Source organism: Falco rusticolus, chromosome 7, assembly GCF_015220075.1.
Source record: "Falco rusticolus isolate bFalRus1 chromosome 7, bFalRus1.pri, whole genome shotgun sequence".
NCBI lineage: Eukaryota > Metazoa > Chordata > Aves > Falconiformes > Falconidae > Falco > Falco rusticolus.
The window spans coordinates 40942026-40967365 of NC_051193.1; the positions used below are offsets into that span (position 1 = coordinate 40942026).

At 36.2% G+C, this 25340-nt stretch overlaps 1 protein-coding gene across 5 annotated transcripts in view; it reads left to right on the forward strand.

Annotated features, from left to right (window-relative positions):
• The window catches only part of DICER1 (dicer 1, ribonuclease III), a 66762-nt gene that overhangs the window by 30155 nt on the left and 11267 nt on the right, over positions 1-25340 (forward strand). For all 5 annotated transcript variants that reach the window (XM_037393461.1, XM_037393462.1, XM_037393459.1 and 2 more), the window contains 17 exons: positions 70-230; positions 1598-1766; positions 3838-4310; positions 6934-7066; positions 7785-8027; positions 8122-8276; positions 10217-10349; positions 10858-10933; positions 12064-12203; positions 14597-14776; positions 15613-15826; positions 16197-16350; positions 18529-18711; positions 19007-19112; positions 19212-19387; positions 19680-20463; positions 21899-22054. In XM_037393461.1, the coding sequence (XP_037249358.1) occupies positions 70-230; positions 1598-1766; positions 3838-4310; positions 6934-7066; positions 7785-8027; positions 8122-8276; positions 10217-10349; positions 10858-10933; positions 12064-12203; positions 14597-14776; positions 15613-15826; positions 16197-16350; positions 18529-18711; positions 19007-19112; positions 19212-19387; positions 19680-20463; positions 21899-22054 (3636 nt within the window). The remainder of the gene's footprint in view (positions 1-69; positions 231-1597; positions 1767-3837; positions 4311-6933; positions 7067-7784; positions 8028-8121; positions 8277-10216; positions 10350-10857; positions 10934-12063; positions 12204-14596; positions 14777-15612; positions 15827-16196; positions 16351-18528; positions 18712-19006; positions 19113-19211; positions 19388-19679; positions 20464-21898; positions 22055-25340) is intronic.

The following is a 25340-nucleotide window of genomic DNA, read 5'->3' on the forward strand; positions in this document are numbered from 1 at the left end:
GTCTGCTAGTTTCGTATTAGATTTGCAGGATCATTGTCCTAAGGTATTTCATTCTGTTTTACTTCACAGATCTGTGAGGATTATCCATCATGTCCTCGAATCTTGGGATTAACTGCTTCCATTTTAAATGGGAAATGCGATCCTGCTGAGCTAGAGGAGAAGATCCAGAAACTGGAGAAAATTTTAAAAAGCAATGCTGAAACTGCAACTGATTTGGTGGTCTTAGACAGGTACGTTGTACAATTATGCCTTTCAAATTGATGCCTGCATTTTCACTTTGGATGGAGGAATAAACCAGTGGAATTATTTCCTCTTAAGTTTTAGGAGACCTTGTGTGTGTGTGGTGCCATTACTTCTATTTAGGGTGAAGAGGGAATGTTAAATTGCTTTTTGAGTAACAGTGTTGAAGCACATCTTTCCTTGAAGTTAAGTACAAAGGGTGATTTGCCTTGGTATTCAGGTTTTCTGTAGCTGTTAAAATAAAACAAAAAAGACCCAACAAAACAACTAAAAAGAACCCCAAAAGACCAAACTGAAAAGCTCAACCAAATGACAACAACAAAAAGAAACCCAACACACCACACCACACCACCAACCTAAAAAATTCACGTTCCACAACACATTTCTGAACTTGTAAAATGCACGTTCTTATGTTTGGATAGTAACTGGGTCATGTTCAGAGTATGCCTAATGTTGCTATTTAATTTAGAAAAAAAGTTGTTCTTAATGCCAGAAAAGTTGCATGATTTTTTTACTGTATTTTTCTCTCAAATAAGTAGCCTGGCTTTAGTGGCTGATGAAAAAGAGGGAGATAAGAGGAAGTAGTAAAAACTGTATTTAAATAGCAGAGCTGAGTAGGTGTTTCCCTCTGTTCTTAACAGAATGTAGAATTTTGTGAACGTTGCTTAAAGTAAAGGTGGTGATAGTGTGATGACTTGTAGGGGAAAATTATTGTGAAATGATTCATATGTAGTATGTTTTCCTGCACCAGCTGTACTGTGTTGTTGAATTTCAGCTAAAGGTAAAGATGGTTATTTCATGGTCTGGAACAGGTGTTCTGTGGGTGTGTTTTTTAAATGCATCTTTCTGAACTTGCGAGCCATTTGCTTTTAAGAATTTCTCACTCATAGCTTTGCCATTTAAGAATACTAGTTATTTTACTTGTTTAAGTGTATATATGGACCTAAATTTACATTATGCAAATCATGTTTATGATGAGTTATCTTCATAAATCTTGCCGTATCAGAAGAGTACATTTTGGAAAACAAAAATTGAAGATGGTTGTCAAATAAATTCTGATTGCTTTGCCTTAAATTTTCCAATATTTGAAATGAAGGTAGTGATAATAACCTCCTTTTTAGGCAGTGTATTAGAAGAGTGTTTTACAATGGAGTAGCTTAGTATTTGGGGCAGTGGATTTTTTTTTTTTACGTTGAAGTAATTTAGCTGTGTGTCTATTCGTTATATTAATTCATGGTGGGGAATGAAATATACTTGAATAAGCTTCATGTTGCTGTTATTTGCCATATAACCTTAACAGGCTGAAATAGCTGACTTTCAGAAGCTGTGTTTAACTTGATCTTTGCCCTCAATTAAGATATACTTCTCAGCCATGTGAGATTGTTGTAGACTGTGGACCATATACTGACAAAAGTGGGTTGTATGGAAGATTATTAAAGGAATTGGATGAAGCACTTACTTTTCTAAATGACTGCAACATATCTGTACATTCAAAAGAAAGAGATTCTACCTTAATTTCTAAGCAGGTAAGGACATCAAGCTATGTGAAAAACCTGGGGAGCAGAAATCTTACTACTGTTTTTCTTTGCTATGTGTGTTACATTACTGAAACAGAATCTAAGCTAGCCATCCCAGACTGAGCAGAAAGACTTCTGAACTTTTGTACTCACTAACAGTGCAGGTCTTCTCATAAATGAGTGGGGCTTGAATGACAGCCATTGATTAGAACTTCATCTAGCTTGAGATTCAGATTTGCTTAAGGCAATGAAACAATTCTGCACCCTGGTGTTGTGGGTCCTTATTTCTGAAGTCAAGAATTTGCCATCTTCGTGATCTCCTATGACCTTTGAATAATTCGTTACAGAAAAGGAGGTAATGCATCAGGAAATATATGGAAAAGGTGTACCTAGGTATGTTAAAAGATGATAAAGTAAGAATTTGGGCAAAAATTCCAGCCATAGATCTACAGTTTCTACAATTTATCTTAGAACAATATTGGACTAGTGCCACACCTTGCTGGAATGGAATTTGAACCTGAAGCTTGCCCATAACTTTCTTTGTGTTCGCCCCTATGTTTTCATGCAAGGTGAAGGGTGGAATCCAGAAGGCATGTCACGGGGTCCAGGCAGCCCTTTTTCCCTCTTGGGCTTTGTGCTTTGGAATTACCTCCTGAGATACAACTATTTAAGTATATAGATTAACAAGAAGTCAGTAGTGAGTCACATTTCTATAATAGCCTGTGAGGAAGCTGGAGAACGTACTTTCTTCAGCCCAAAGTATTCAGGTTTCCTTTAACATTCTTAGAAACCCAACACTCTGACGCTGTCCAGCAAAAGATTATTTGGGCCAGAGAGCAGGATTATACATAATGCAGCCTATCACAGCCGCTCAGGAAAAGGAAGTCCTGGTTATTTCTGTGCTAAACTTGAAATGTTATAGGGTGAAATATATAAGGAATGCTGGCAGCTAGGGGCAGTCACCAGGATTTGCATAGTCCGGAAGAGTGGATTAACTGCTGTGCTTCTAATGCATGTAACCCTCTGTGCTTTTTTTTCTGATCCAGTAGTTCTCCAAGAAGATGGAGGCACTCATATTAAGAAAAATAAATCAGTTTTCAGCCTGAGCTGCCTTTTGTCTTGATACCAGAGAGCATCAAGCCTCTATGTGCAGTTGTAATTAGTTTAGATAAATTTTGCCCCTAATTAAGTCTTACAGCTAACAAATGTCTGGGAAGATATTGTAAAAAGGATGATACCTGTTTACTTCCTCACAGAAGGGAAGAAGAAAGAGAAATTAAAGCAGCAACTGAAAACTGTCATTCTGACTGTTATAATTCTCTTGTAACAGTATGTCCAGATCGTGAATCTTTTTAATGGTATTGTTATTGTACTGCATTTCTGGTTTTCTAGTTTGTTTGACCACTTGACTCTTCAGGAGGGAACAGCTTGCCATAAGATAAGATGGTGGTGGTTCACAATTGTCCGTGCTGTTTTGTCTGAGCAGGGTGTAGTTCTCTTTGGTTTTCCTATTCCATCCATGTATACAAACCCTGATGTTGTTTGGGTTTTTTTCCTTTGAGAGACTAGACTTGTGAAGATTATCCTAAGGCCACTGTACAAGTTTCTGGTTAGATACTTTTGAAACCCTGGCAAATATCAGTAACAAAGTAGCAATGCCCAGTAAAGCATTAATTTTGTTAATTCCATGTTAAAATACAAAGGGTAATAATTTCTGCTTTGTTTATCTAGCTGTCTCAAGAAGCATTCTCCTTTCTAACATAATTATCTTAAGGTAAAATTCAAATCACAGTTCCACAAGACTGCAAAATATTCTTTAAGCTTTTTTTGAGATTCAGAAATGTACAAAGTTCAAAGTTTAGTTATAGTAATTTAGGGGGGAGGGGAAAACTGGCTTAATTAGAAACACCAATGTTCCCAAAGTCATCTAAATAACAAAAGCAGACTTGTAAATATTTTTATAATAGAAAAATTGTTATAATCCTTACAAAGATTGTTATATGAGAAACAAGATCCTGGTCTTAAATGAATAGTTCACGAATGTACTCTTTGAACTGATATTTTAATTCTTTTGTTGTAGATACTGTCAGACTGTCGAGCTGTGTTGGTTGTTCTGGGACCCTGGTGTGCAGATAAGGTAGCTGGGATGATGGTGAGAGAGCTACAGAAGTATATCAAACATGAACAAGAGGAGCTGCACAGGAAATTTTTATTGTTTACAGACACTTTCTTAAGGAAAATCCATGCACTCTGTGAAGAGCACTTCTCGCCTGCCTCACTTGACCTGAAATTTGTAACCCCAAAAGTAATAAAGCTGCTTGAAATCTTGCGCAAATATAAACCATATGAACGGCAGCAGTTTGAAAGTGTTGAATGGTATAACAATAGAAATCAGGATAATTACGTATCTTGGAGTGATTCTGAAGATGATGATGAGGATGAAGAAATTGAGGAGAAAGAGAAGCCAGAGACTAATTTCCCATCTCCCTTTACTAATATTTTATGTGGAATTATTTTTGTGGAAAGAAGATATACAGCAGTTGTTCTAAATAGGTAAAGCTTTTTATTTAAAAAAAAAAATTAAGAAAAGAAAAGCAGACTCAGCTGCCAGCATGTGGATGCTAATATCATTAATATGTGGGGGATTGTCTTGTATTTTCGGAACTCTTATTTTAAAGTTTATTTAGGAGATCATACTGAATCTGTGTAAAGAATAACAAAAAATAGTAATTTAGGCAATGTGTGAGTGGATTTAGTTGAAGGGACTCTGCTGATTGTATCTGTACTTATTCTGTATATACAGATGGAAAGACTGTCTCCTGAATAAGGAAGTCTTGAGTGTTTGAATTAGTATTACCAAAACCACTCAAGCCCTCCACTAACCCATTATGGATCATTACACAGAACTGTTAAAGCAGAATTATAGTTTTTCTTAAAATATATTTATTATGGTAATATGTAGAGACTAGAATCCCATTTTATGAAGTCAGTGATGACTGAAGAAGAGCAAAATTCATGGCATGTATTGTACTTTATGGGAGAAATGGGTAGGAATTTTCTCCAAAGCAGTAATTAGATTGAATCTCTTTCTTTAGAGACCTTTAGCAGCATCCACTGCACATACTGTATAATACTACAAATTAGTAAAAAAAAAACAAAACCCAAACAAAAAAAAACCCAAACAAAAAAAACCCTTGGCTTATTCTTTGATTATCATTACACACAACTGATGAAGTGGCTCACTTACTGTTTTATTTGGTGGATACAATGGAGTTCTGTTGTCCATAAGTTCCTTTCCAGAACAGAAAACATTTTTTTAAGGCCAGTTTCCTTCTATTTTTGTTGTGGTGCCTCTCCAGGTCCCTTAGAGAAAGTCTGATAGCAGAAGTTCTTGTGTCTGTTTGAAAAACAACACCTGTTACCTACTGCTAATAATACTTTTTTAACCACAGAGTTGAAGTCTTGAATGTTTTGCAAGAACTTGCAAAAGATGTGCATAGTGAAATGTTTATTCAGATATTTTTAATTGTCTATTTCTATAAGAAATGAGGTACACTAAGAGTGTTTGAGATTCTTAGTAGGTACTCAAACTGAAGCTATATGACTTGACAGAAATGCCATGTGGAATAAGAAATATTTTTTAAAAAATTAGGGGTTTTGTCTGGTTATTAACCCGTACTTTCATAGTATGTCTGTCTCAAAAGCCTAGGCTGTGTACAGATATGTGAATTCATTTAGCCTTGAACTAATGAATCCCATGCATTTTAGTGCAGGAGGATCCCTCTCATCCATTTCCATAAGGATGGCAAGCTATTTGCCACTCTTCTATTCTCTTGCCTATGCTTCCTGTCCATTTGTTTTAAGAGACTGCAAAAGAAAGAAGTCTTCAAGGTGTTTTATGTTCCCATAAATCTTGTTTAAAACAAAGACCGGGTAAAGAGGAGAGACTTCAGTAGTTTTCCAAGGGTAGAAAGGGCAGGGAAAACTAGCATTTTCCATCTGGTTTGGCAGCAGCTCACTGAGCAGGTGGTAGGTGTGTAGCTGGGGACAGGCACAGCAGCCATTGTCTCATACATGAGGCAGAACTTCTAGAGATGTAACTGGGGAAGGTTTGAGTGACTGTCGAGTTATACAGAGGAAGGCTGTCCTTTGGGTATGAGGAGCACGTGGCAATGGACATGATGGATGTGCTATGAGCAAAGTGGTACTGGGGTGGCTATAGTGAGACATGCAAGGGGAGTAATTTTTTTGTATCTGATCCATTGATTTTTATGGGCTCTGCTGCTCAAAAACCTGTTACAGTTGAGAAATCCCAGGTTCTGTCCATGCTAATAACTGATGAACTAAGGATGCTACAGCATACTTACTTTGTACAATGTAATTATGCTTTTAAATCTATAAATGACTAGTTCTAGATTCAGTGCATTATCTATATGACCAATCTTCTGCCACGTCTGTAAAATCAGAACAATGCACAAGCCAGCATTTTCTGCTTCTGTAACCTGAAGGACGTAGGGGAATAAACAGAGCATGGATGATCCTCGCTTCCCTGTTCAGTGTTCCTTTTACAGAATTGCATTAAATCCTCCAATTGTAGATGCATTTGGGTTAATTTTAAGAGTAGTAAACATCTTAATCTGTAGGTTGAGCATCGCTCTTTAGAAAAACAGGTCAACATTTTGTCATTAGTATACCTGAACAGAATACATATTTTAACATTAAGGAGAATAACAATCAATGTTTTAACCTAAAAATTAAAACCTTATGTTGAGGAAACATACTTTGTTGAGGGACCAGTTACAGGTCTTTCTGCTAAAATCTGTCATAATTTACAGAAAATAAGGTAAACTAAATTGTTGTGAGTAGGGTGACTTAACAACAAGGAGCCTTAGAGCAATAGATTGGTTTAAAAATAGCAGGTTTTACCATGATAGGTCTGAAATGCATGTGCTGCACATATACTTATAGACTGCACCCATACAAAGCATCTTTTGTTATCTGTACAGAGGTTTTCAGTAGAACTAATGTTTTTGGAGAATCTAAGGTCAGTTTATTTGTTAGCATGGCTTAATTATCATGCTTCCATTTTTTTCTTTTAATGTAGGTCTTGAAAACAAAAGATTGTCTTCCATTTTCCGGGTTGTGTGACTTCTAAAAACTTACGTAATATTTTTAGGTTAATAAAAGAAGCTGGCAAACAAGATCCAGAACTGGCTTACATCAGTAGCAATTTTATAACTGGACATGGCATTGGCAAGAACCAGCCTCGTAACAAGCAGATGGAAGTAGAATTCAGAAAACAGGAAGAGGTAACTTCAAGAAAAATAATTGAAACTAGCAGTACCTTCAGAACCTTTTGTTTTCTTCTTCCTTCTTTTAAAAAATTATTATTATTATTATAGTTTGTGTGTCTTAAAAACCAAACCAACAGGCAGAGTCATTGGCACTATCATTGGAAGTTCAGGGAATACCCTTAGTTTAACAAATACACGTACTTACTGGAGATATAGGTGTTCTTCATTTAAAAAAGTTTGAAGATACTGCTATGTCAAATTGCACAAGCAGAAATTAAAACTTTCAAGTCATGTTTGTATCGGATCATCAACCATCTTTCTCTGCATTGGGTTAGTAGTACAGTAATACTGTGAAGAAGATCAGAAGTACCAGCTCTAGAATGTGCTCCACCCTCTGAATGTAGCATTTATTTTTATTTTTTTATGCTACAGCTGAAAAATTGTAAACAAACAGGTGGGATTGTCTGTATTGCTAGTGGCTTCTTGGAGTCATGTAATATGACATACCAGATGTGTTTCCTAGAAATCTGTTCTGATAAACAGTCTTTCTGTGATTCTGAGAAGATTTTTTGTAGTAGTTTTATATCTACGTATTTAAACAAGTTTTTGGAATGTCTGACTGACTCTCATTGCTTTGGGTTTGTTTTTGGGGTTTTTTTTTGCTTTCGATGAATCTGATGATTAAAAGAGATCTCGGACTAATATCTCAAATTTGTCTTCATTACTTTGACAGGTTCTTAGAAAATTCCGAGCACATGAGACCAACTTGCTTATTGCTACTAGTATTGTAGAAGAGGGTGTTGACATACCAAAATGCAATTTGGTGGTGCGTTTTGATTTGCCCACAGAATACCGTTCCTATGTGCAGTCAAAAGGAAGAGCTAGAGCACCAATTTCCAATTACATTATGTTAGCAGATACAGACAAAATCAAAAGTTTTGAAGAAGATCTTAAGACGTACAAAGCAATTGAGAAGGTATGGGATCAGGGGAATGCACATGCTTTTGTTAAATATATCATAGTAGTGTTTAAGGGAAAAATCTCACATGTTCTGTTCTTTAAATGTTAAGATCCTCAGAAACAAATGCTCAAAATCTGTTGATACCAATGAAACTGAAAGTGAACCCATTGTTGATGATGATGATGTATTTCCACCCTATGTGTTGAGGCCAGATGAGAACAGTCCAAGAGTTACTATTAACACTGCTATTGGACACATAAATAGGTAAGAGGCACATTCACTTTATATTTCTTGTCTTTGAATAGAAAGTTTCTTAGGCTGTCTCACGACATAGAAGCATAGGCTAGGGCATTGTGTATATTTCCTCTTGGGAAACTTGGTGGTATCCTCCCTCCTAAAGAAAGTGGTCACAGTGGTTTGAAGGGATAATTTGCTTTTTGTCTGTTTATCCTAATGAGGTTCTAGCTCTGATAACAAAAGTAGTGATACCAATTCCTTTTTAATTAAAAGCTGCCCTGAAAACAGTTTCAAAATGGGTAGGAAGTTTATTTTTTTTAGTTTTTTGCTCTTGACAAGCTAGCTTTAAAAAGACATAAATAGATAAAAGTGGCTTGTTAAAACTGTACTAAAATCTTCCAGTTCTAATATATGCATTTGTAATAGGAATCTATTATCATGTTGAAAAACGAAAACATGGTAAGCTGAACATAATAAAAATTCACAAGACAGGATGGTGTCTTCTAAAGGAGCTAGCTAAATATCATCTTTGTAAGGCCATGGCAGTTGGAGGAGGTCCTCAGCGACAGGAAAAAGTAAGTGTTATGACACTTCAAAAAAGGCAAGGAAGAAGATCCAGGGAGCTACAGACTGGTAAATTTTACCTTAGTCATACGTAATCTTATGGACCAGGTCCTCATGGAAGCAGTTTCCAGGCACATAAAGGAAAAGGGGGTCGACAGCAGCCAGCAGTTTTATTGAGGGTGGGTTTTGCCTGACCAAACTTCTTGTCTCCTGTGTGATGAAGCGATTGACTCTAGAAGGGAAAAAGCAGTGAATATCATTTACTTAAGTAAAGCTTTTGATGCAACTGCCGTAGTACCTTAGTAGCCAAATTCTTGACATACAGTCCATTTTGGTGGACTGTCTGGTAAATAAAACCTGGCCAAGCAGTTGGATTCAAAGGGTGTAATGATAGATGATTGTTGAAGGCTAGCTAGCAGCTGGTTATACGTGGCACTACTTATGTCATAAGGGGTCCAGTACAGTTTAACACCAGCACATTTGGTTTTGACACTGTTGTGGTTTTAACACCAGCTGGCAACTAAGTACCATGCAGATGCTTGCTCACTCCCCTGCCCCTTCTGCCACAGTGGGATGGGCAGGAGAATTAGGAAAAAGGTAAAGCTCGTGGATTGAGATAGAACAATTTAGTAATTGAAATAAAATATAACAACAACAATTGTAATGGGAAGGAGAGGGCAGAACAAAATCCAAAAGGGGAGGGTGAACCCCAAAAAACAAGCAGCTATGCGCACAGTACAGTTGCTCACCACACACGGACTGATGCCCAGCCAGTCCCTGGGCAGCGATCGGCAGCCCTGGCCAACCACTCCCAGTTTATATAGTGAGCATGACGATCTATGCTATGGAATATCGCTTTGGCCAGTTCAGGTCAGCTGTCCTGGGCTTCTTGCTTGCTGGCAGGGCCTGAGAAACTCAAAAGTCCTTGACTTATACTTAGCAAGAACTAGAAACATCAGTGTGTTATCAGCCTTCTCATACTAAATCCAAAACAGCACTGTACGAGCTACTAAGAAAATTAACTCTATCCCAGCCAAAACCAGGACAGATGCAAAGTTGGGAGAGGGGAAAGTGAATGCAGTGGAGAAAGGGCTACCGTGACAAATAGGAGGAATAGGACAACAATAAATTCAGGAGATAAAGACAATTGCGAACTCTGGGACCTGAGATGGAATGTTCTTGTGCATCATTGCAACCTTGCTGGAGACCAGCTTTGTAGTAAAGGCCTTGGAGGTCTTCTACTCAGTAGTCATTGAATATGAGTCGGTGGCATACCCTTGTAGGGCCCAGTATGGCCTGAAATCTTCTGTAGTCTTTACACCAGTAAAGCAAGATTCCACTGAAATACATTTAGGTTTCAATTTGCAGGTTTTGATGATTTGTAAAATGTTTTGTCAACTTAGGTACTGCGCTAGATTACCAAGTGATCCATTTACACACCTAGCTCCCAAGTGTAAAACCCGAGAACTACCTGATCATACGTTTTACTCTACTCTCTACCTGCCAATCAACTCACCTCTTCGAGCTTCAATTGTTGTAGGTATTTGGGGAAGGAAAAGCATGGGAATAAGTGAATAAGTTGGTGTAGATTTCTGTGCCATTTCTAGAACTAGTTTCATTGTTGTTAATGAAAATCACTGCTGCTTTTCGTACGTTGTACTCAGTAACTGTATTTAGATCACTGTTTGTTTATGTTATAATCCATTTCCCGGCAGTTACTGTTTATTCCAAAGGCAAAAATATTTAGATACTCTTCCCAGTACCTTGGTTTTTCATGCATTTATGTATCAGTTGGAAAACGACCTTTATTGGTTTTGTTCTGTAGTATGTTGAGTTCTGGTAATTTGTAACTTTGACTTCTCTGGAAAAAACACATTAGTCTGAACATCTTCACAAAACTGTCATCAGTGGTGTGTTTGGTTTTTTTTTAAAAAAAAAGCTTTGCTTACCTTATATGTTTGAGTTAAGCTAAACTAATTAAATATGTGTAAGAAGTAATGTGCTAATCAACCAAAATTTTAAAGAAATGTTTGAATGTTTATAGGGTCCTCCAATGAGTTGTGCAAGACTGGCTGAGAGAGTTGTAGCTCTTATTTGCTGTGAAAAACTGCACAAAATTGGTAAGAATTGGAAAAACAACACCTCTTTGGTAAAGAATATTTTGTAATAGAGAATTTAACATGGTACAGATGTTGTACATGTATGTGCATTTCTGCTATAGCCATCTACTTAGCTTTCTTTCTCTTGCCTTATTTTGTGATATGATCATGTACTTACTAATTTAGCTTGCACCTTGTAAGCTAAAGTTAAATTTTCCAGGGGAGTCTTGTTATTTAACGTATTTTATCTTTAACAGCAAATGCAACATTAATACAAGACGTGCAGATTTTGATGCTGAATATACTTAGTAAAGGGGAGAAGAGTCTTGTTCTCCAGAAGATGTTGATTATAGGTCAGGGACTACATTCTGCAGCTAAAAAGTAACTTGTTTTTTAAAGTGAATTGTAGCAAATCAAAATATAAAATAGACAGCCCTAAATTTATTACATTCTTTAGTGTAAAGTCATCTTCCAGAAGTAGGACTTTGCAGGATTACTTCAGTTCTCTTGTCTCTATTAAGTATAATGGAGCATGTTCTTTATTGTGGAATGTTTTAAAGGGAATTCCATGTTATGGGTACTTTGAAGTACAGAAGTATTTATCTTCTAAGGAAAAAAAAAAAATTGCAGGTCTGGGGTGGTTTGTGGGGTTTTTTTTTTCCCCGAGTTAAACCTTTTGATGACTGAATTCATACTAATAAATGTATCCAAGAATAACACCATGATGGCTCAACTCAGTGTTGACAGTGCACAGTCAACAGTAGTAATTCCCTTTTTAGAATGATACAGAAATATAACTGTTCCCTCTTTCTTGGCATAACTCCATGTGAGTGATCTTTAAATGAGTGTTTCTGTTACTTGTTATTTTTATGGCTAAAGAGAGTTTATTTTTCTTTATTTTCATTATAGAAGTCAATGTTTTTTTGAAAATTTCAGAGATTTTTACTACAAATAAGTATTTTTGCCAAAAATCCAATCTTTTATCACTCTATCCCCAAAGTTACGCTTTTGGAGCGTTGCAGTTGTAAGCATATTTTAAAAACTTAGGTGAAGTGTTTTCATGAGCAATCACGTCTACTGTGTAGTATCTGAAAGACCAAGATGATGTTAGTTCATAATGCTATTTCTTTATGCTCTTCCATAATATTCAGGTGAACTGGATGATCATTTGATGCCAGTTGGTAAAGAAACGGTTAAATATGAGGAGGAGCTTGATTTACATGATGAAGAAGAAACCAGTGTTCCAGGAAGGCCAGGCTCTACAAAACGGAGACAGTGCTATCCTAAAGCTGTTAGTATCACTCACTACTGTCCAGCTCTCCGATCAAATGCTTTATTACTAATAAGACAAAATTTTCAACTCTTGGTCTTAACTGATAAGAATCTTTTGCGACAAGTCTTGTATTTATAGTGGAAATATTTTGCAGTTTTAACTGTATGGAAATTTGCACTATGACCATATGCTTTGGGAGCATGCCTGTAGTTCAAAGAATGTACAGTTTCTGTAAAGCTTGTTGACTGTATTTGTCTGGTATAGAAATAACTGGGAAGAACTGTCCTGCATTAATAATCTGTAAAATTGTCTAAGTTGTCTGGTGAATGTACTACAGCAAAGGAAAAAGTACTGGCTTTTTAGACAAATAATTGAAGATTGAAGAAGGAGATGACCAGGGGGTCAAAATTATCTGCCAGGTGCCTAACACAGATATTTTCATTTTTATATATGCTTGGTTTAGTTTAGTTTGACTGTACTAGTCAAACACAAAATTTCATAATTTTTTTTGTTTTAAATCTTTAGAATATCAATTAATTATATTTTCAATATTTTACACTCTTTTAAAAGTTCTGAATATTATACTTAATATGCTAAAGGAATCACAGAAGATACTTAATAATGTAGAGCTATAGTAAGTAACGTATCCGTAGATCTGTTACAACAGGTTTCAGCCACATCAGTTTGTAGAATTGGACTTCTTAGATAGTATTTATGGGAGAACGTCAAATACTTGAAAATTAAGAGAAAATGGAGAATAGCAGCTTCGTCAGAGTATTTTGCAACTATTCTGGAACCTTCCTTCTTCCCCTGCAGTTGTTACAGGTTCTGTCTAAGGTCCTTTGAATAGTAAAGGTGACTAATTCAGAATAGGTTGCATAGTAGCTTCTGATAATCTTTGCATTTCACAGAGAAACTGTTAGCCTTTGGCCCCACATAGGAATGTCAGCATGTGCGCTCAGTGGTAGGCTGTAGTGCTGCGTTGTATGTTCACATCCAGCCTCAGTTATGGTGACAGCCCTAAAGTAATTCTATTTTTTGCATCCTCCACATGCCCTAATTTTATTAGTACTTTAAATAATTGGTTATTGGAAAGCTTAGGAGAGGATACAGTGGCATCACAGAGGATGTTACAGAGGGAACAGATGAGAAAACCTTTTTCTTGCAAGACTTCACAAACGGTTTGAATCTTGGCACAGTGTTTCTTGGTGCTTCTTGTTACAAGTGACTTTGTCGATCCTCTTATCTCACTAGTGATTGTTGGAATAGGGGTGACTCATAAAATGCACGATTATGATATCCCTTATTCAGAGGAGTTGATTTGTCAAGTGATGCATCATGCTTTCTCAGTTGTTTTTGTTGGGTTTTTTTATACAGAATCCAAGAATACTTTCGCTTGTTTTTGTCTCAACTTTTCACATCTGGAAAAGAAGCTTTGGCAAATGTTTAAGGTCTACAAGATCCTCTGGGCTTAATATAGTTATTAAACTTATGAGTAATTTTCCATTAAGCCATGGCCATAGTTTTGCTACAATATAAATTTAAAATCCAGAACTACATGTATTGCAAATTTAGTTTTAGATAAACAGGAGGATCATTCTTGAGACCTACAAAGTAATGAACTCTGACCAAACATAAAACATGGTTTCTTAAGGTCTATGACAAATATGAGCAGCAGAGTTAAAAGGGCTTTTGGCTGTTGTGAGTATTAACATTTGTAAGTTACAGTTTTTACTGAAGACTTGTATAGTGTAGTGCCTGGGTAAAGGGGCAGTGTATTGAATTTTGTTTGTGTTTGTTCCATGTATAAAAACCACTTTTGATACGTTTAAAAGTATGCTTGGGAAAAGTATCCGTGTTAATGAAGCTGTAAGTTCAGCCAAGCTTATATGAAAATTTAATTACTGGGATGTAGGGTTTTTTTCTGGGCATACACTTTTTTTTTTTTCTCCACCCCCCCCACCCCCCCACCCCCTTTTTTTTTTTTCTCTCTCCTTTCTTCTTCTCCTGCTAAAGTCTAAAAAGTGTCCTCCAGAGTTACTGGGTAAATATGGAAATTAACATCAAAACTTCAGTTGTATTTATGGTGTCTGTGTCCTACAGTTAGACTTCTATTTCTAACACAGGGTGTGTACAGAGGAAGTTTGGGGATGTAATGGAAGTTGCCTCTTGGCAAACAGCAAGATCTGGGAGCATCGTGCTCCCCTGATACAAGTGTTCAGACAGATCTCATGGCTGCCAGGCTAGGCTGCTGACCAAACGTTTTTGCTTATGAAAGAAAGCATTACTTAAGTCCAGATTTTTAGCAATACTTTTCAAGTAAGCATGTGAAGCCATGTTGAAAAAAATTCTTTAGGTGAATTTTGGTGATTTTTATCACGTTAATTTTTTTTTCTGTTTTTGATTTTTAGATTCCAGAATGTTTAAGGGATAGTTATCCTAAACCTGATCAGCCCTGTTACCTATATGTGATAGGAATGGTGTTGACAACTCCTCTACCTGATGAGCTCAACTTCAGGAGACGAAAGCTGTATCCTCCTGAGGATACCACAAGATGTTTTGGCATATTGACAGCCAAACCTATACCTCAGGTAATGATTCTAACTCCTTTTCTTATTCTACATGCCTTGCAACCTGTCATTTTCCACTCTACTCCCTAACCCTCAGACTTGGGGACTTCTGGAAATGACAGTAAGTGCTACTTGTATTAATAACCTCCAGAAAATAAGCAATAATATCCATCCAGTCCAGTCAGTTCGTTTTCTGTCTTTAGTAGTGGAACAATCTGTTCTATTTTTGCCGAACTATTGTTTTACAATTCTATTTTTTATAGTTTTGCAGTGGCAAATTTAAAATGTTCCTCCTATTTTGTATGAGGTATGATAGGAGTGGCATTATCAGCTACAGAGATGGCCTGCAGTGCTACCTTGCGTGCATGAAAGCTATGATAAAAAGTCCTCTTGGCATTCCTAGTCTGCAGGAGCAGAAAAAGTAGGCTATGTTAATTGAAATTGGCACGCCTTGCTTTGGACAATTTTTAATAGAAAGGCATTTTCTGTGGATGAGACTCAGTTGAGGAAGAGTTTTTTTCAGATTTTATTTTCTGTTGTCTGCAGAAGAAAATATTTCAGGAATATTGCTGGTTTTCACATTTCTTCATGATGGAAGAGACTTCCATTTTTACTTGAACTTGCATAAAAAGAAGAGCAGTAAAACGCAGAGAACTATTTTAAATAAACCAAACAGCTATTCTTTAAGCCTTCAAAATCTCATCCATAATTGAAGGTCATCAAAGGTCAAAATTCTGATCCAGTTTGCTGTGGGGTCAGGCAAGCACTACCTCAGTATCTGAACCAAACAGAAGGTACTTTGCAAAGGTCCTACTCTGGATTTACTCTCGATTTCTTTTGGTTTTTTTCTTATTTAGATTCCTCATTTTCCTGTGTATACTCGCTCTGGAGAGGTTACAATATCTATTGAGCTTAAGAAATCTGGTTTTACTCTGTCTCTGCAAATGCTTGAGCTGATAACACGACTCCACCAGTACATTTTTTCACATATTCTTCGTCTTGAGAAACCTGCACTAGAGTTCAAACCCACAGAAGCTGATTCAGCCTATTGTGTTCTACCTCTTAATGTTGGTAAGAACAGAGCTCTTGTTTTTTAAATACTCACTTTGAATTCCTTTAGTAACATGTTCGTTAATGTTTATGTTAAATTTCAGGTGTAGAAATAATACCAAATGTGTTAGTATGAAAATTTGATTTTTTTTCTTATTTCTTCACAATTCCAAATTAGTTTTAACTTGGTGATGTGAGTTGATTTGTCAGCTTGGTTTCAGCTGACTTTATAAGGGTCTGAAATTGTATATAGGTCTCCTTTGAAATTTTTATGGGAAATAATCAAATATGTGTATAGAATAAGAAAAAATATATCGTAATTTACAGCTTCCCAGAAAAGTGCAGCCTGGAGAAAACCCCCTAAACTGAGTTATGCATTTTCCTTTTTAAGTTGATGACTCCAGCACTTTGGACATTGACTTTAAGTTTATGGAAGACATTGAGAAGTCTGAGGCGCGTACAGGCATTCCCAGTACACAATATACAAAAGAAATGCCTTTTATATTCAAGTTAGAAGATTACCAGGATGCGGTTATCATTCCACGGTGAGTACTGTATACATACTTTAGGTATGTACCCATTGTATCTATACGAGCACTTGTAATAAGGGGATGTTAATATCTGCAATGGGATTGCTTGTAAGAAATGTGTGCTATTAATCTGAAGATATCTGGTGGTGTCAGAAATAACGTAAAGATATTCTTTTAGTCAGTAGTTACTCTACATAGTAGGATTTAAGTGTTTAGGCCTCCCAAGTCTTGTTACCTTTTTATTAGGAATAGTAGAGTTCACCAGAAAACTTAGGTAGTATTCTGATAAAACGTTGCAACCTCATCAAGAACTGGCCTACTGAAAACCAATTATAACTTGGAAGATCGAGTGGGAGTCCTGTTCTCTGATTACTGCTTATTCATACCGAAGGTCTGCTAAAGTTATGCTGTTGGTAGGTGGAGAAATTAACAAGTGAAAAAGACTGGTTAAAAGAATCTTTCTATCGAGTGGTATTCATAGGAGGAATTTACTTCATTTCACGTACTGGGTATGCAAAGGTTCTCCAGAACTGTTAGGATTTGTGGAAACTTAATTGTTTCCTATGTTATGTTTGGCATGATTTAAAAAATGAAAACGGGCTGATTTGCTTTTGCTTGTACCTAGTATATTGTAAACAATGGTAGTTGTAGAACGTATGTGGAAGATACATATTAATACTTTGCTTTGGCCTCATCTGTGTTAGATAAAATGTCTTCCCACCAGTACTGGTGAATACTGTGGTAAAAATGATAGTGTAAAAATGTGGGATGGATCGTCACTGTGTATAAGCATTGCTTCATGTGATCAGAGTTAATGCTGTAGAAGTAAGTCATAGGTGCTGCGAATTAACACAGTTGTTGGATTCAGTGAAGCTGTGGTGTTTCACCTGTCTGAAGATCTGGCTATAGTACCTAAACCAGTATTACTCTTCCCTCTCTTGTTTTAGGGGTTTTTTTGATTGGGAGTAGGACTGGGATGAAACATCTCTTCTTAAGAGAATTATTAGTAACCATCTGATTATGGTCAGACTTGGGAGAAGCCAAAAAAATTTTGGCCTTGTTTCGTACATCAAGAAATGTCAGGATTTCAAATACTTCCATTTCCAGTCAACATAAAAATGGTGGAAATATGTGCTTGTCCTTCCCTATTCTACTTGATTGTGAGCTCCTCGGGGGAAGCATAATACAGTGTCTGTATGGATACAGTTGGGATTTAATTCTTCAGAACAGGCATAATTGCGAATAAGATTAAAAAAAAAGGGACTTTCTGAAAGCTCCTTTAACCAGCATGTCCTTCAGTGAAGAAGTTCAGACAGCCTGGGAATATGGTTTTCTTGATTTTTCTCTTTGGAACAAAGCTGAAAAGACTCATTAATAGTGTGTTAATTTTATTTAGAGATGTCTATTTAGGTACCTGAATAGAAGCTTAAAATGATAGATGCAGCAGATCGAAGTATGAAATATGTTAATATGTGAATCTAAATATTGAGTGTTGATTTCATGTTTTTTAATTACTGTTTTCCTGTGCATGTTTATCACCATAGTATCCAACAAGCATCAGTAGCCACATTAAAGGTGTTGCGGCATTCTGCATTTATTTTTCTAATATTCTGCCTGTATTACCAGAATTGCATTATCCTTGGAAGGTTCATGAATTTACCTTACGTATTTGGGGATTTGCATTTTAATTTTTATTGGGAGGGTGACTTTGTTAAAATGCCAGTTTAGATGTGAGGGAATGCAATCTTTGTATACAATAGAACTCTGCTTCTACTTATGGTAGCACATAGGAGACTGGACATTAAAAAGCCGAATTATGAAATTTAATTTTTAGGGGTTTGGAATTAAGAAATTATCATTCTCAATATTACTCTTGGAGATTGTTGTCCACAGGTTGATTTTATATTAGATACTGAAGGCATAAATCCTGCATTTAATTTAAATGTTTCTGTAGAGGGAATTTCATACGTTATAGATTGATTTTTATTCTCCCTTATCTGATGACACATCTCACTTTAGTATTTGAGTTAGCTAAGCAAATGGTTTCTACAACAACAAAAAATCCAAAAACTCAAGTGTGACCTATTTAAGTTTATCATCCATCCACATTAAAGCATGAAAGAGCTTAGCACAAGCTTTATTCTTAACACTATAACATATGCCAAAATACTTTTTTTTTTTTAAATTTTTTAGGTATCGAAATTTTGATCAGCCTCATCGATTCTATGTAGCTGACGTATACACTGATCTTACTCCACTCAGTAAATTCCCTTCCCCTGAATATGAAACTTTTGCTGAATATTATAAAACAAAGTATAATCTTGACCTTACCAATGTCAACCAGCCACTGCTGGATGTGGACCACACATCTTCAAGGTAACGTATTTGTGTCTGGTGTTCGTAGTTTAACAATAAAGTCTTTCTTTTTTTAATTGTGAGATAAAGCTGAGGCCGTAAGTTTTCCATAATAATTACTGGGTTTTGTTTTTCTTGAGGGGTACTTAAGTTATGTAACAATAACCGTAACCCGAGTCCAACTTCCTTTCCAGAGGTAGCTGCGCTTCACAATGTATTAAGGTTGAATACTAAGAATAAGTCATCACAGTTTAGGCTAGTAAGTTCTATTCATTAATTATCTACTTACATTAAAGTATTTTTACATGGTTTTTAGACTTAATCTTTTGACTCCTCGCCATTTGAATCAGAAGGGAAAAGCCCTTCCACTAAGCAGTGCTGAGAAGAGGAAAGCAAAGTGGGAAAGTTTGCAGAATAAGCAGGTAAAATAGAAGTATCTAATTCAAGTTGCATCTCTCTTAACAGTGATATGATGACTAGCTTTACAGGTAAAATTTTTCTCTTACCCCTCCTTTCCCCAGATACTGGTTCCAGAGCTCTGTGCTATACATCCTATTCCAGCATCGTTGTGGAGAAAAGCAGTTTGCCTCCCCAGCATACTTTATCGCCTGCACTGCCTTTTGACAGCAGAGGAACTAAGAGCTCAAACAGCCACTGATGCTGGTGTAGGGGTTAAATCACTTCCTGCAGATTTCAGGCATGTATTTTTTCAGTATGTATTTTTCAATATGATGTCTGACTTCATTGGAAGACAAGGTGGAAACATAAGTATTACTGCATGAATTTAAAACTCATGCCCTTCGTTTAATTCATGTCAGTTTTCAGTGAAACAGTTTAAAAAGACTTGATTATAAATGATGAAGTTAGATGCTGCAGTCACTGTTCTTTTCAGAAGAATGTGGCTTTTTTTAAACACGTATGTGCATGTAGAGACTTCTTGTCTTGTGATAATATTTTTTTGTTAACGAAATTGGTGTGTATCTTTACAGATATCCTAACTTGGACTTCGGATGGAAAAAGTCTATTGACAGCAAGTCCTTCATCTCTATTCCTAACTCCTCTTTAGCAGAGAATGAAATTTACTGTAAGCACAGCACAATTGTAGTCCCTGAAAATGCTGCACATCAAGGTGCTAATAGAACCTCTTCTGCAGAAAACCATGACCAAATGTCTGTGAACTACAGAACATTGCTCAATGAGTCACCCAGTAAACTCCAAATTGATGTCTCGGCAGAACTTGCAGCAATTAATGGTGTTTCTTATAATAAAAATCTTGCCAATGGCAATTGTGATTTAGTTAACAGAGACTTTTGCCAAGGAAATCAGCTGAATTACTGCAGGCAGGAAATACCTGTACAACCAACTACCTCATATCCCATTCAGAATTTATACAACAGTGAGAACCAGCCCAAGCCCAGCAATGAATGTACTCTACTGAGTAATAAATACCTTGATGGAAATGCTAACAGATCTACCTCAGATGGATGCCCCAAAATGGCAGTGACCACCAGTACTTCAAAAGCTATTAATCTTTCAAAAGACAGAGCAGATTCTGAAAAGAGCCCTTCCAGTGGGTACTCCTCAAAAACTCTTGGTCCTAATCCTGGTCTCATTCTTCAAGCTTTGACTCTTTCAAATGCTAGTGATGGATTTAATCTGGAGCGGCTAGAAATGCTTGGTGATTCATTTTTAAAGCATGCCATCACTACGTACTTGTTTTGCACTTACCCTGATGCTCATGAGGGACGTCTGTCATATATGAGAAGCAAAAAAGTAAGTAGTAACAATCCGATGATATTATGTAAAAGGTATGCTGTAACGAGCCATATATATAAAAAATTTTGCTGGAAGATTAAATGGCAACGGGTTGATTTAATTACAGTCTTTACTGATTATACATTAGGTAGCATGCATATTAGGAATAAGAATACAGGACTACAGGATTAATACTGCCATAACTATGAGTGAGTGAAACTGTTTTCTACAGTTCATTTTGAAATCTAAACCAGCTGATTATCAGCCTAAGAAAGGGCAGGGCTGAACAGAACTGAAAGGTCAGGGTGAGTGAGGATGCTTGGTGGGCTGAACACTAGAGTGGTGTGTAGAAACTCTTTTACAGGAGTGCTTGAATGAAGGATTGAGTTAGCAGCAACAGACCCTTAGGTTGTAGCTTTACTTGACCTTTCGTTTGTTTCCTCAGTAAGTTACTTTCCTTGAAAACTTTCAATATGATCTTACCACAACAATAAAAACTAAACAACAAAAAACCTTACAGAACTGTTGCATCAAAACTTCTGTAAGTATTTTAAAGTAAATGTAAACAGTAAGGAGCAGAGTCTTCACTTCTGCTGCTCCTGTTTTTAAATTCTGGAATAGTCAATCATATGAAAGTTTGTTTTGTTTGGGTTTTTTTCCCCCCACATAATGTGATAGCTTGAATGGAATGCTAAGGATTTGATTGTCTACCTCTAATAAAATGCATCACTGAGAATTAAATGATTGAGTAGTTTAATCTTGGAAAATAAGGAGGGCTAAATAAATTGGACAGTTCAAATAAAGGAAGTGATTGAACATTCAAGTTCAAATTTCAAGACTTTAAAAACAAACATAGAAAGTGTGTTTCAAATGAGAAACAAAGATCAGAAGTTGGTAGTTACAAACTTACTTCCTTTTCCTTTTTGTATGTGAGTGCATTTTTCTCTACCCTTTAAAATATTTAAAAGAATTTTAAAGGCTATCAAGTAACATCTAGATTATGACTTAATAAGATTTGTTATGTGGAACTGTTTTAAGACTTTGCCAAGGTTTAGGTTGGTCTGTCCATAATAGCAATCATTTTTAATTCCAAATCTAGTCTAACTGTTGATTATTAACACTGGTAATTAATGATACTTTTGCAAGTTATATTTACTGTTATTTTAAAGGTAGCAATAATTTTGTTTTGCAAAGATAAAATAATCTGTCAGAATTCTTTAACTGAAATTGTCACACCTAATATGCTTGGCCTTAAAAAAAATAAATAAAATCTGTATCTTGCTGTGGATTGGTTGTACGATATTAAGAAAGCTGAACTCCCTTTTGAAAATGCATAACATACATTGTCAAGCCAGATCTTGTAAGATTGTTTTGCTCCTTTTGCATGTTAACCTTTTCAATATTTTTATGTAAATGTATATCCAGAGGTTTATCAGAATGTTTTTTCTTGAAGGTCAGCAACTGTAACTTGTATCGCCTTGGAAAGAAGAAAGGACTGCCTAGTCGTATGGTGGTATCAATTTTTGATCCTCCGGTCAATTGGCTTCCTCCTGGTTACATAGTAAACCAGGACAAGAGCAACAATGATAAGTGGGAGAAAGATGAAATGGTAAGACTTTAATTCTGTTGAGGAATAATTATTTGTGTATCTGTATTCTCTCACCCATACATCCTCCTATGCCAAAGATATTTTGCTATGTTTTCTTAAAAAAAACAAACAAAAAAAACAAACCAACAAAGCAAATATGTATGTCTGTTTCCCTTCTAAAACTTCACTGTAACTTACTGAAAATGAGAGGAACACTGATCCTGAATAGAACCTGAAGTAAGGAAATTCACTGGACATCATCCAATAATGACTGAATATGTTAATGGAAAAGCAGAGGAAAAAAACTTTTCTTTTGCTGCTTGTAGTTAGCATGCTCTTAGGAGTTTTTCTGAAATTTCTCATGGAAAATTTAAACAGAATTATCATTACTGATTTTGCTGTGGTATGTATAGGCAGAACACTGCCTGATGTTAATAAATAATGAGTCCGCCTTTATAGAATATATGAAAAAGAGTTGGTATTTTTCATAGGGCTGAGGCAGAACAAAGATTAGGTCTGACTTGAGAAAATGTTCAGTATTGCTTGCTGTTGGCTACACCATGGATATGACTGAGAGCTGCATCTCATACAATGCTGGCTTAGATACCCACACTGTCTATCACCAAAAGTTTCAGAATGACAAATCTTAATGAGGAATGATTCATACTATTTTCTGACTACTCTTTACAAACAATGAGTTTAGGAGTGTGTATATAAGAAATCTCACTGATCACAGCAATCAGTAACATAGCCTTTAAGTGTTTGAGACTGGTTTGCAGGGTAAAGGGGAGGAAGTTGGTGGTGGTTGTTTTTTACTTTTCCCCAGTTCTGAAGACCACACTCGGTTTGTAGAACCACCAGAGGGCACATGAGAGAACTGCTAGGTAGATGTACTGTGCAAATAAATGTTTATTGCAGAATAAAACAACCTGATTATTGTAGTTCTGTATTGTGCCAAGATTTCAGTTCAAAGATTTACTGCTATACCTTTCTAAAAATAAGATCGCACATTTGGGACAGGAACTAATCATTGGTTTTAAAAAGCTCTCAGTTCTCCATAACTTTTCAGTGGCCTCTTCCTCTTTGCTAGTCACTGTTTAGTTTTAAATAAAACACAATTTTAGACCAAAATGCAGACAGTGATGCAATTAAGAAGTAGATTTTTTGTGCTATGTAGATATTTTGCTTTCTTATATGTAAATTTCATTTTCCGTCCATGGACTGATGGTCTATAACTGGGGCTAGAAATCTCATCATTATGACAAATCGTTACTATAAACAGCCTAGTCAAACGTTATTTTTTGTGTTACCAAGCTTTATTAAGGGTAAGGATCTTCCTTTGTTCATTTGATTAAATAGCTGTTTTCTAAAAAGCATGCAAAAAAAAGCATTTACATTTATTTTTAGCTTGTAAGTGGCCATAAGTTATTCAAAATCAATCAGGTATTCTTTAAGAAAAGGTCTTTTCTTCTGGGGTTCATTGTTGATTTATTTTGGAAATGCTATCTAATGATGAAAAAAATCAACTATCAGAATTGCTTCCTATCTCGCTTACCTACTGTTCATTCTCATCACTTAGGATTGATTTTTTTTTTTTTTTTTTTTTTTTTTTTTAAATACAAGAAGCAATGTGCAGAAAACGTTAGGGTAGCTCATGTAGCCGTCCTGCTAACTAAAGCTAATTTTAAGAAACTTGTGAATAAAACTGTAGTAAAAATGAAATCTATCATTTACTAAATCTGTGAAAACAGACAGTGAAATCTGTTTTGAATCATCCATGTAGACATGCCTCATTCAGAGAGTGTATTTTTGTCTCAGTGACAGATAAGACAGGTGACGTGTAACAAGAAGGAAAGAAGCACTAGCTCTAGTTGGGAGTCATTAGTCTTATCTAGAGCATTCTACTGCTACTAGTATACAAAATAACTATCTCAAATGAAATTTTCCTCTCTGGTCAAAGTAGCGGACATCCCTGCTGTGTGTTTGTGAGATGGGTAATTACAGTGGCAGAAAGTCTCAACTATGAATTTCTATAGCCACTTTTTTGTCCTCTTCTCTCATTACTAAACCTGACTAAGCCTGCTCCATCCTGATGAGGAACATCGTGATCTGTTTGATCCCTAGATGGTTTCAAGTGCTGCCTAGTGCACCTTACAGCTGCCACCCATCCACACATCTGGAGAGCTGTGCATTTGGCCTAAAGGGAGAGGTCCCCAGTGGTAGCATCTGGGTCACAGACTTGCAGGATTAAGTGACAGAGACCTACAATGTGACATACGTAGATTGAGGGCAGATAAAGGCTGTTTCACTTGATGCAAAATGGTGTTGGCTTTCAGGACCCAATCCAGAAAACCACTTTGATTCTGATCTTACTCCTATCAAAACCAGTGGCAGAATTCCCACTGACATCAGTGGTGCTGGGTTGTGCCTGTGAGTAGTCCTTTCGATATTAGGAAGGTGACATATTTAGCTAATATGTTTAAAGTGCTTTCCTGGATCAGGACCATGGCAAATTGTACGGCGTTGTATAGCTTGTATTGTACAGCAAAAACTGGCCGATATATAACCTGTAATAAGCAGCAAGTTCACTTACTGAATCCCCAACACATGCAGTCAAGACTGTTACCCGCACAAGCATTAGATTCTTGCCAGCTAACTGGTATTAGACTCTCATTTTTTATGTGAAATATAAAAATCACTTACAGTGATTCCCTAAACTTACTTTCTTCTAGTTTGCCATGTAGACTGAATTAATTCGCAGCTGTGTTTGAGGGTGTGGATAAATGTATTTTGCTGCTTCAAGTGATGATTGTTGAAGAAGGGTAGAGAAGTTATTGTAGTAGTTTCATTGAAAATGTTTTCCATTTGTGTCCCAAAACTGAGATGATTGTGATAGTGACTATAGCGAACCTGCAAACCCCTTAGTATTTGCCATCAAAGGATGTAGAAAGAATCTTCGAAATTACATTGATTCAACATTTTACTTAGCAGCTAGAGAGAATGATGCACCCAAAATTGTTTCTTGTAATTCTCTACTTGTTAATGTAGAACTTTCTTTTGTTTGCTTTGATGTGCAAGTGTATAACGTTTGGTGAATTTAATGTGCATCACATTCAAGTATAAGCACTGGCTCCTGTGAAATGCAGCACGTGTTTGTTATTTGTAGACCGTGCACTGTTATAGGTTAGTAATTAAGGGTTTGTTTTTCAAGACAATTGTTCTAGTCTTTAGAATGCTAGTGTTAATTGAGGTTGCATTGTGCATCTGATCAGACGATGAAATTGGGAACATTAAAAACCAGTCTTAT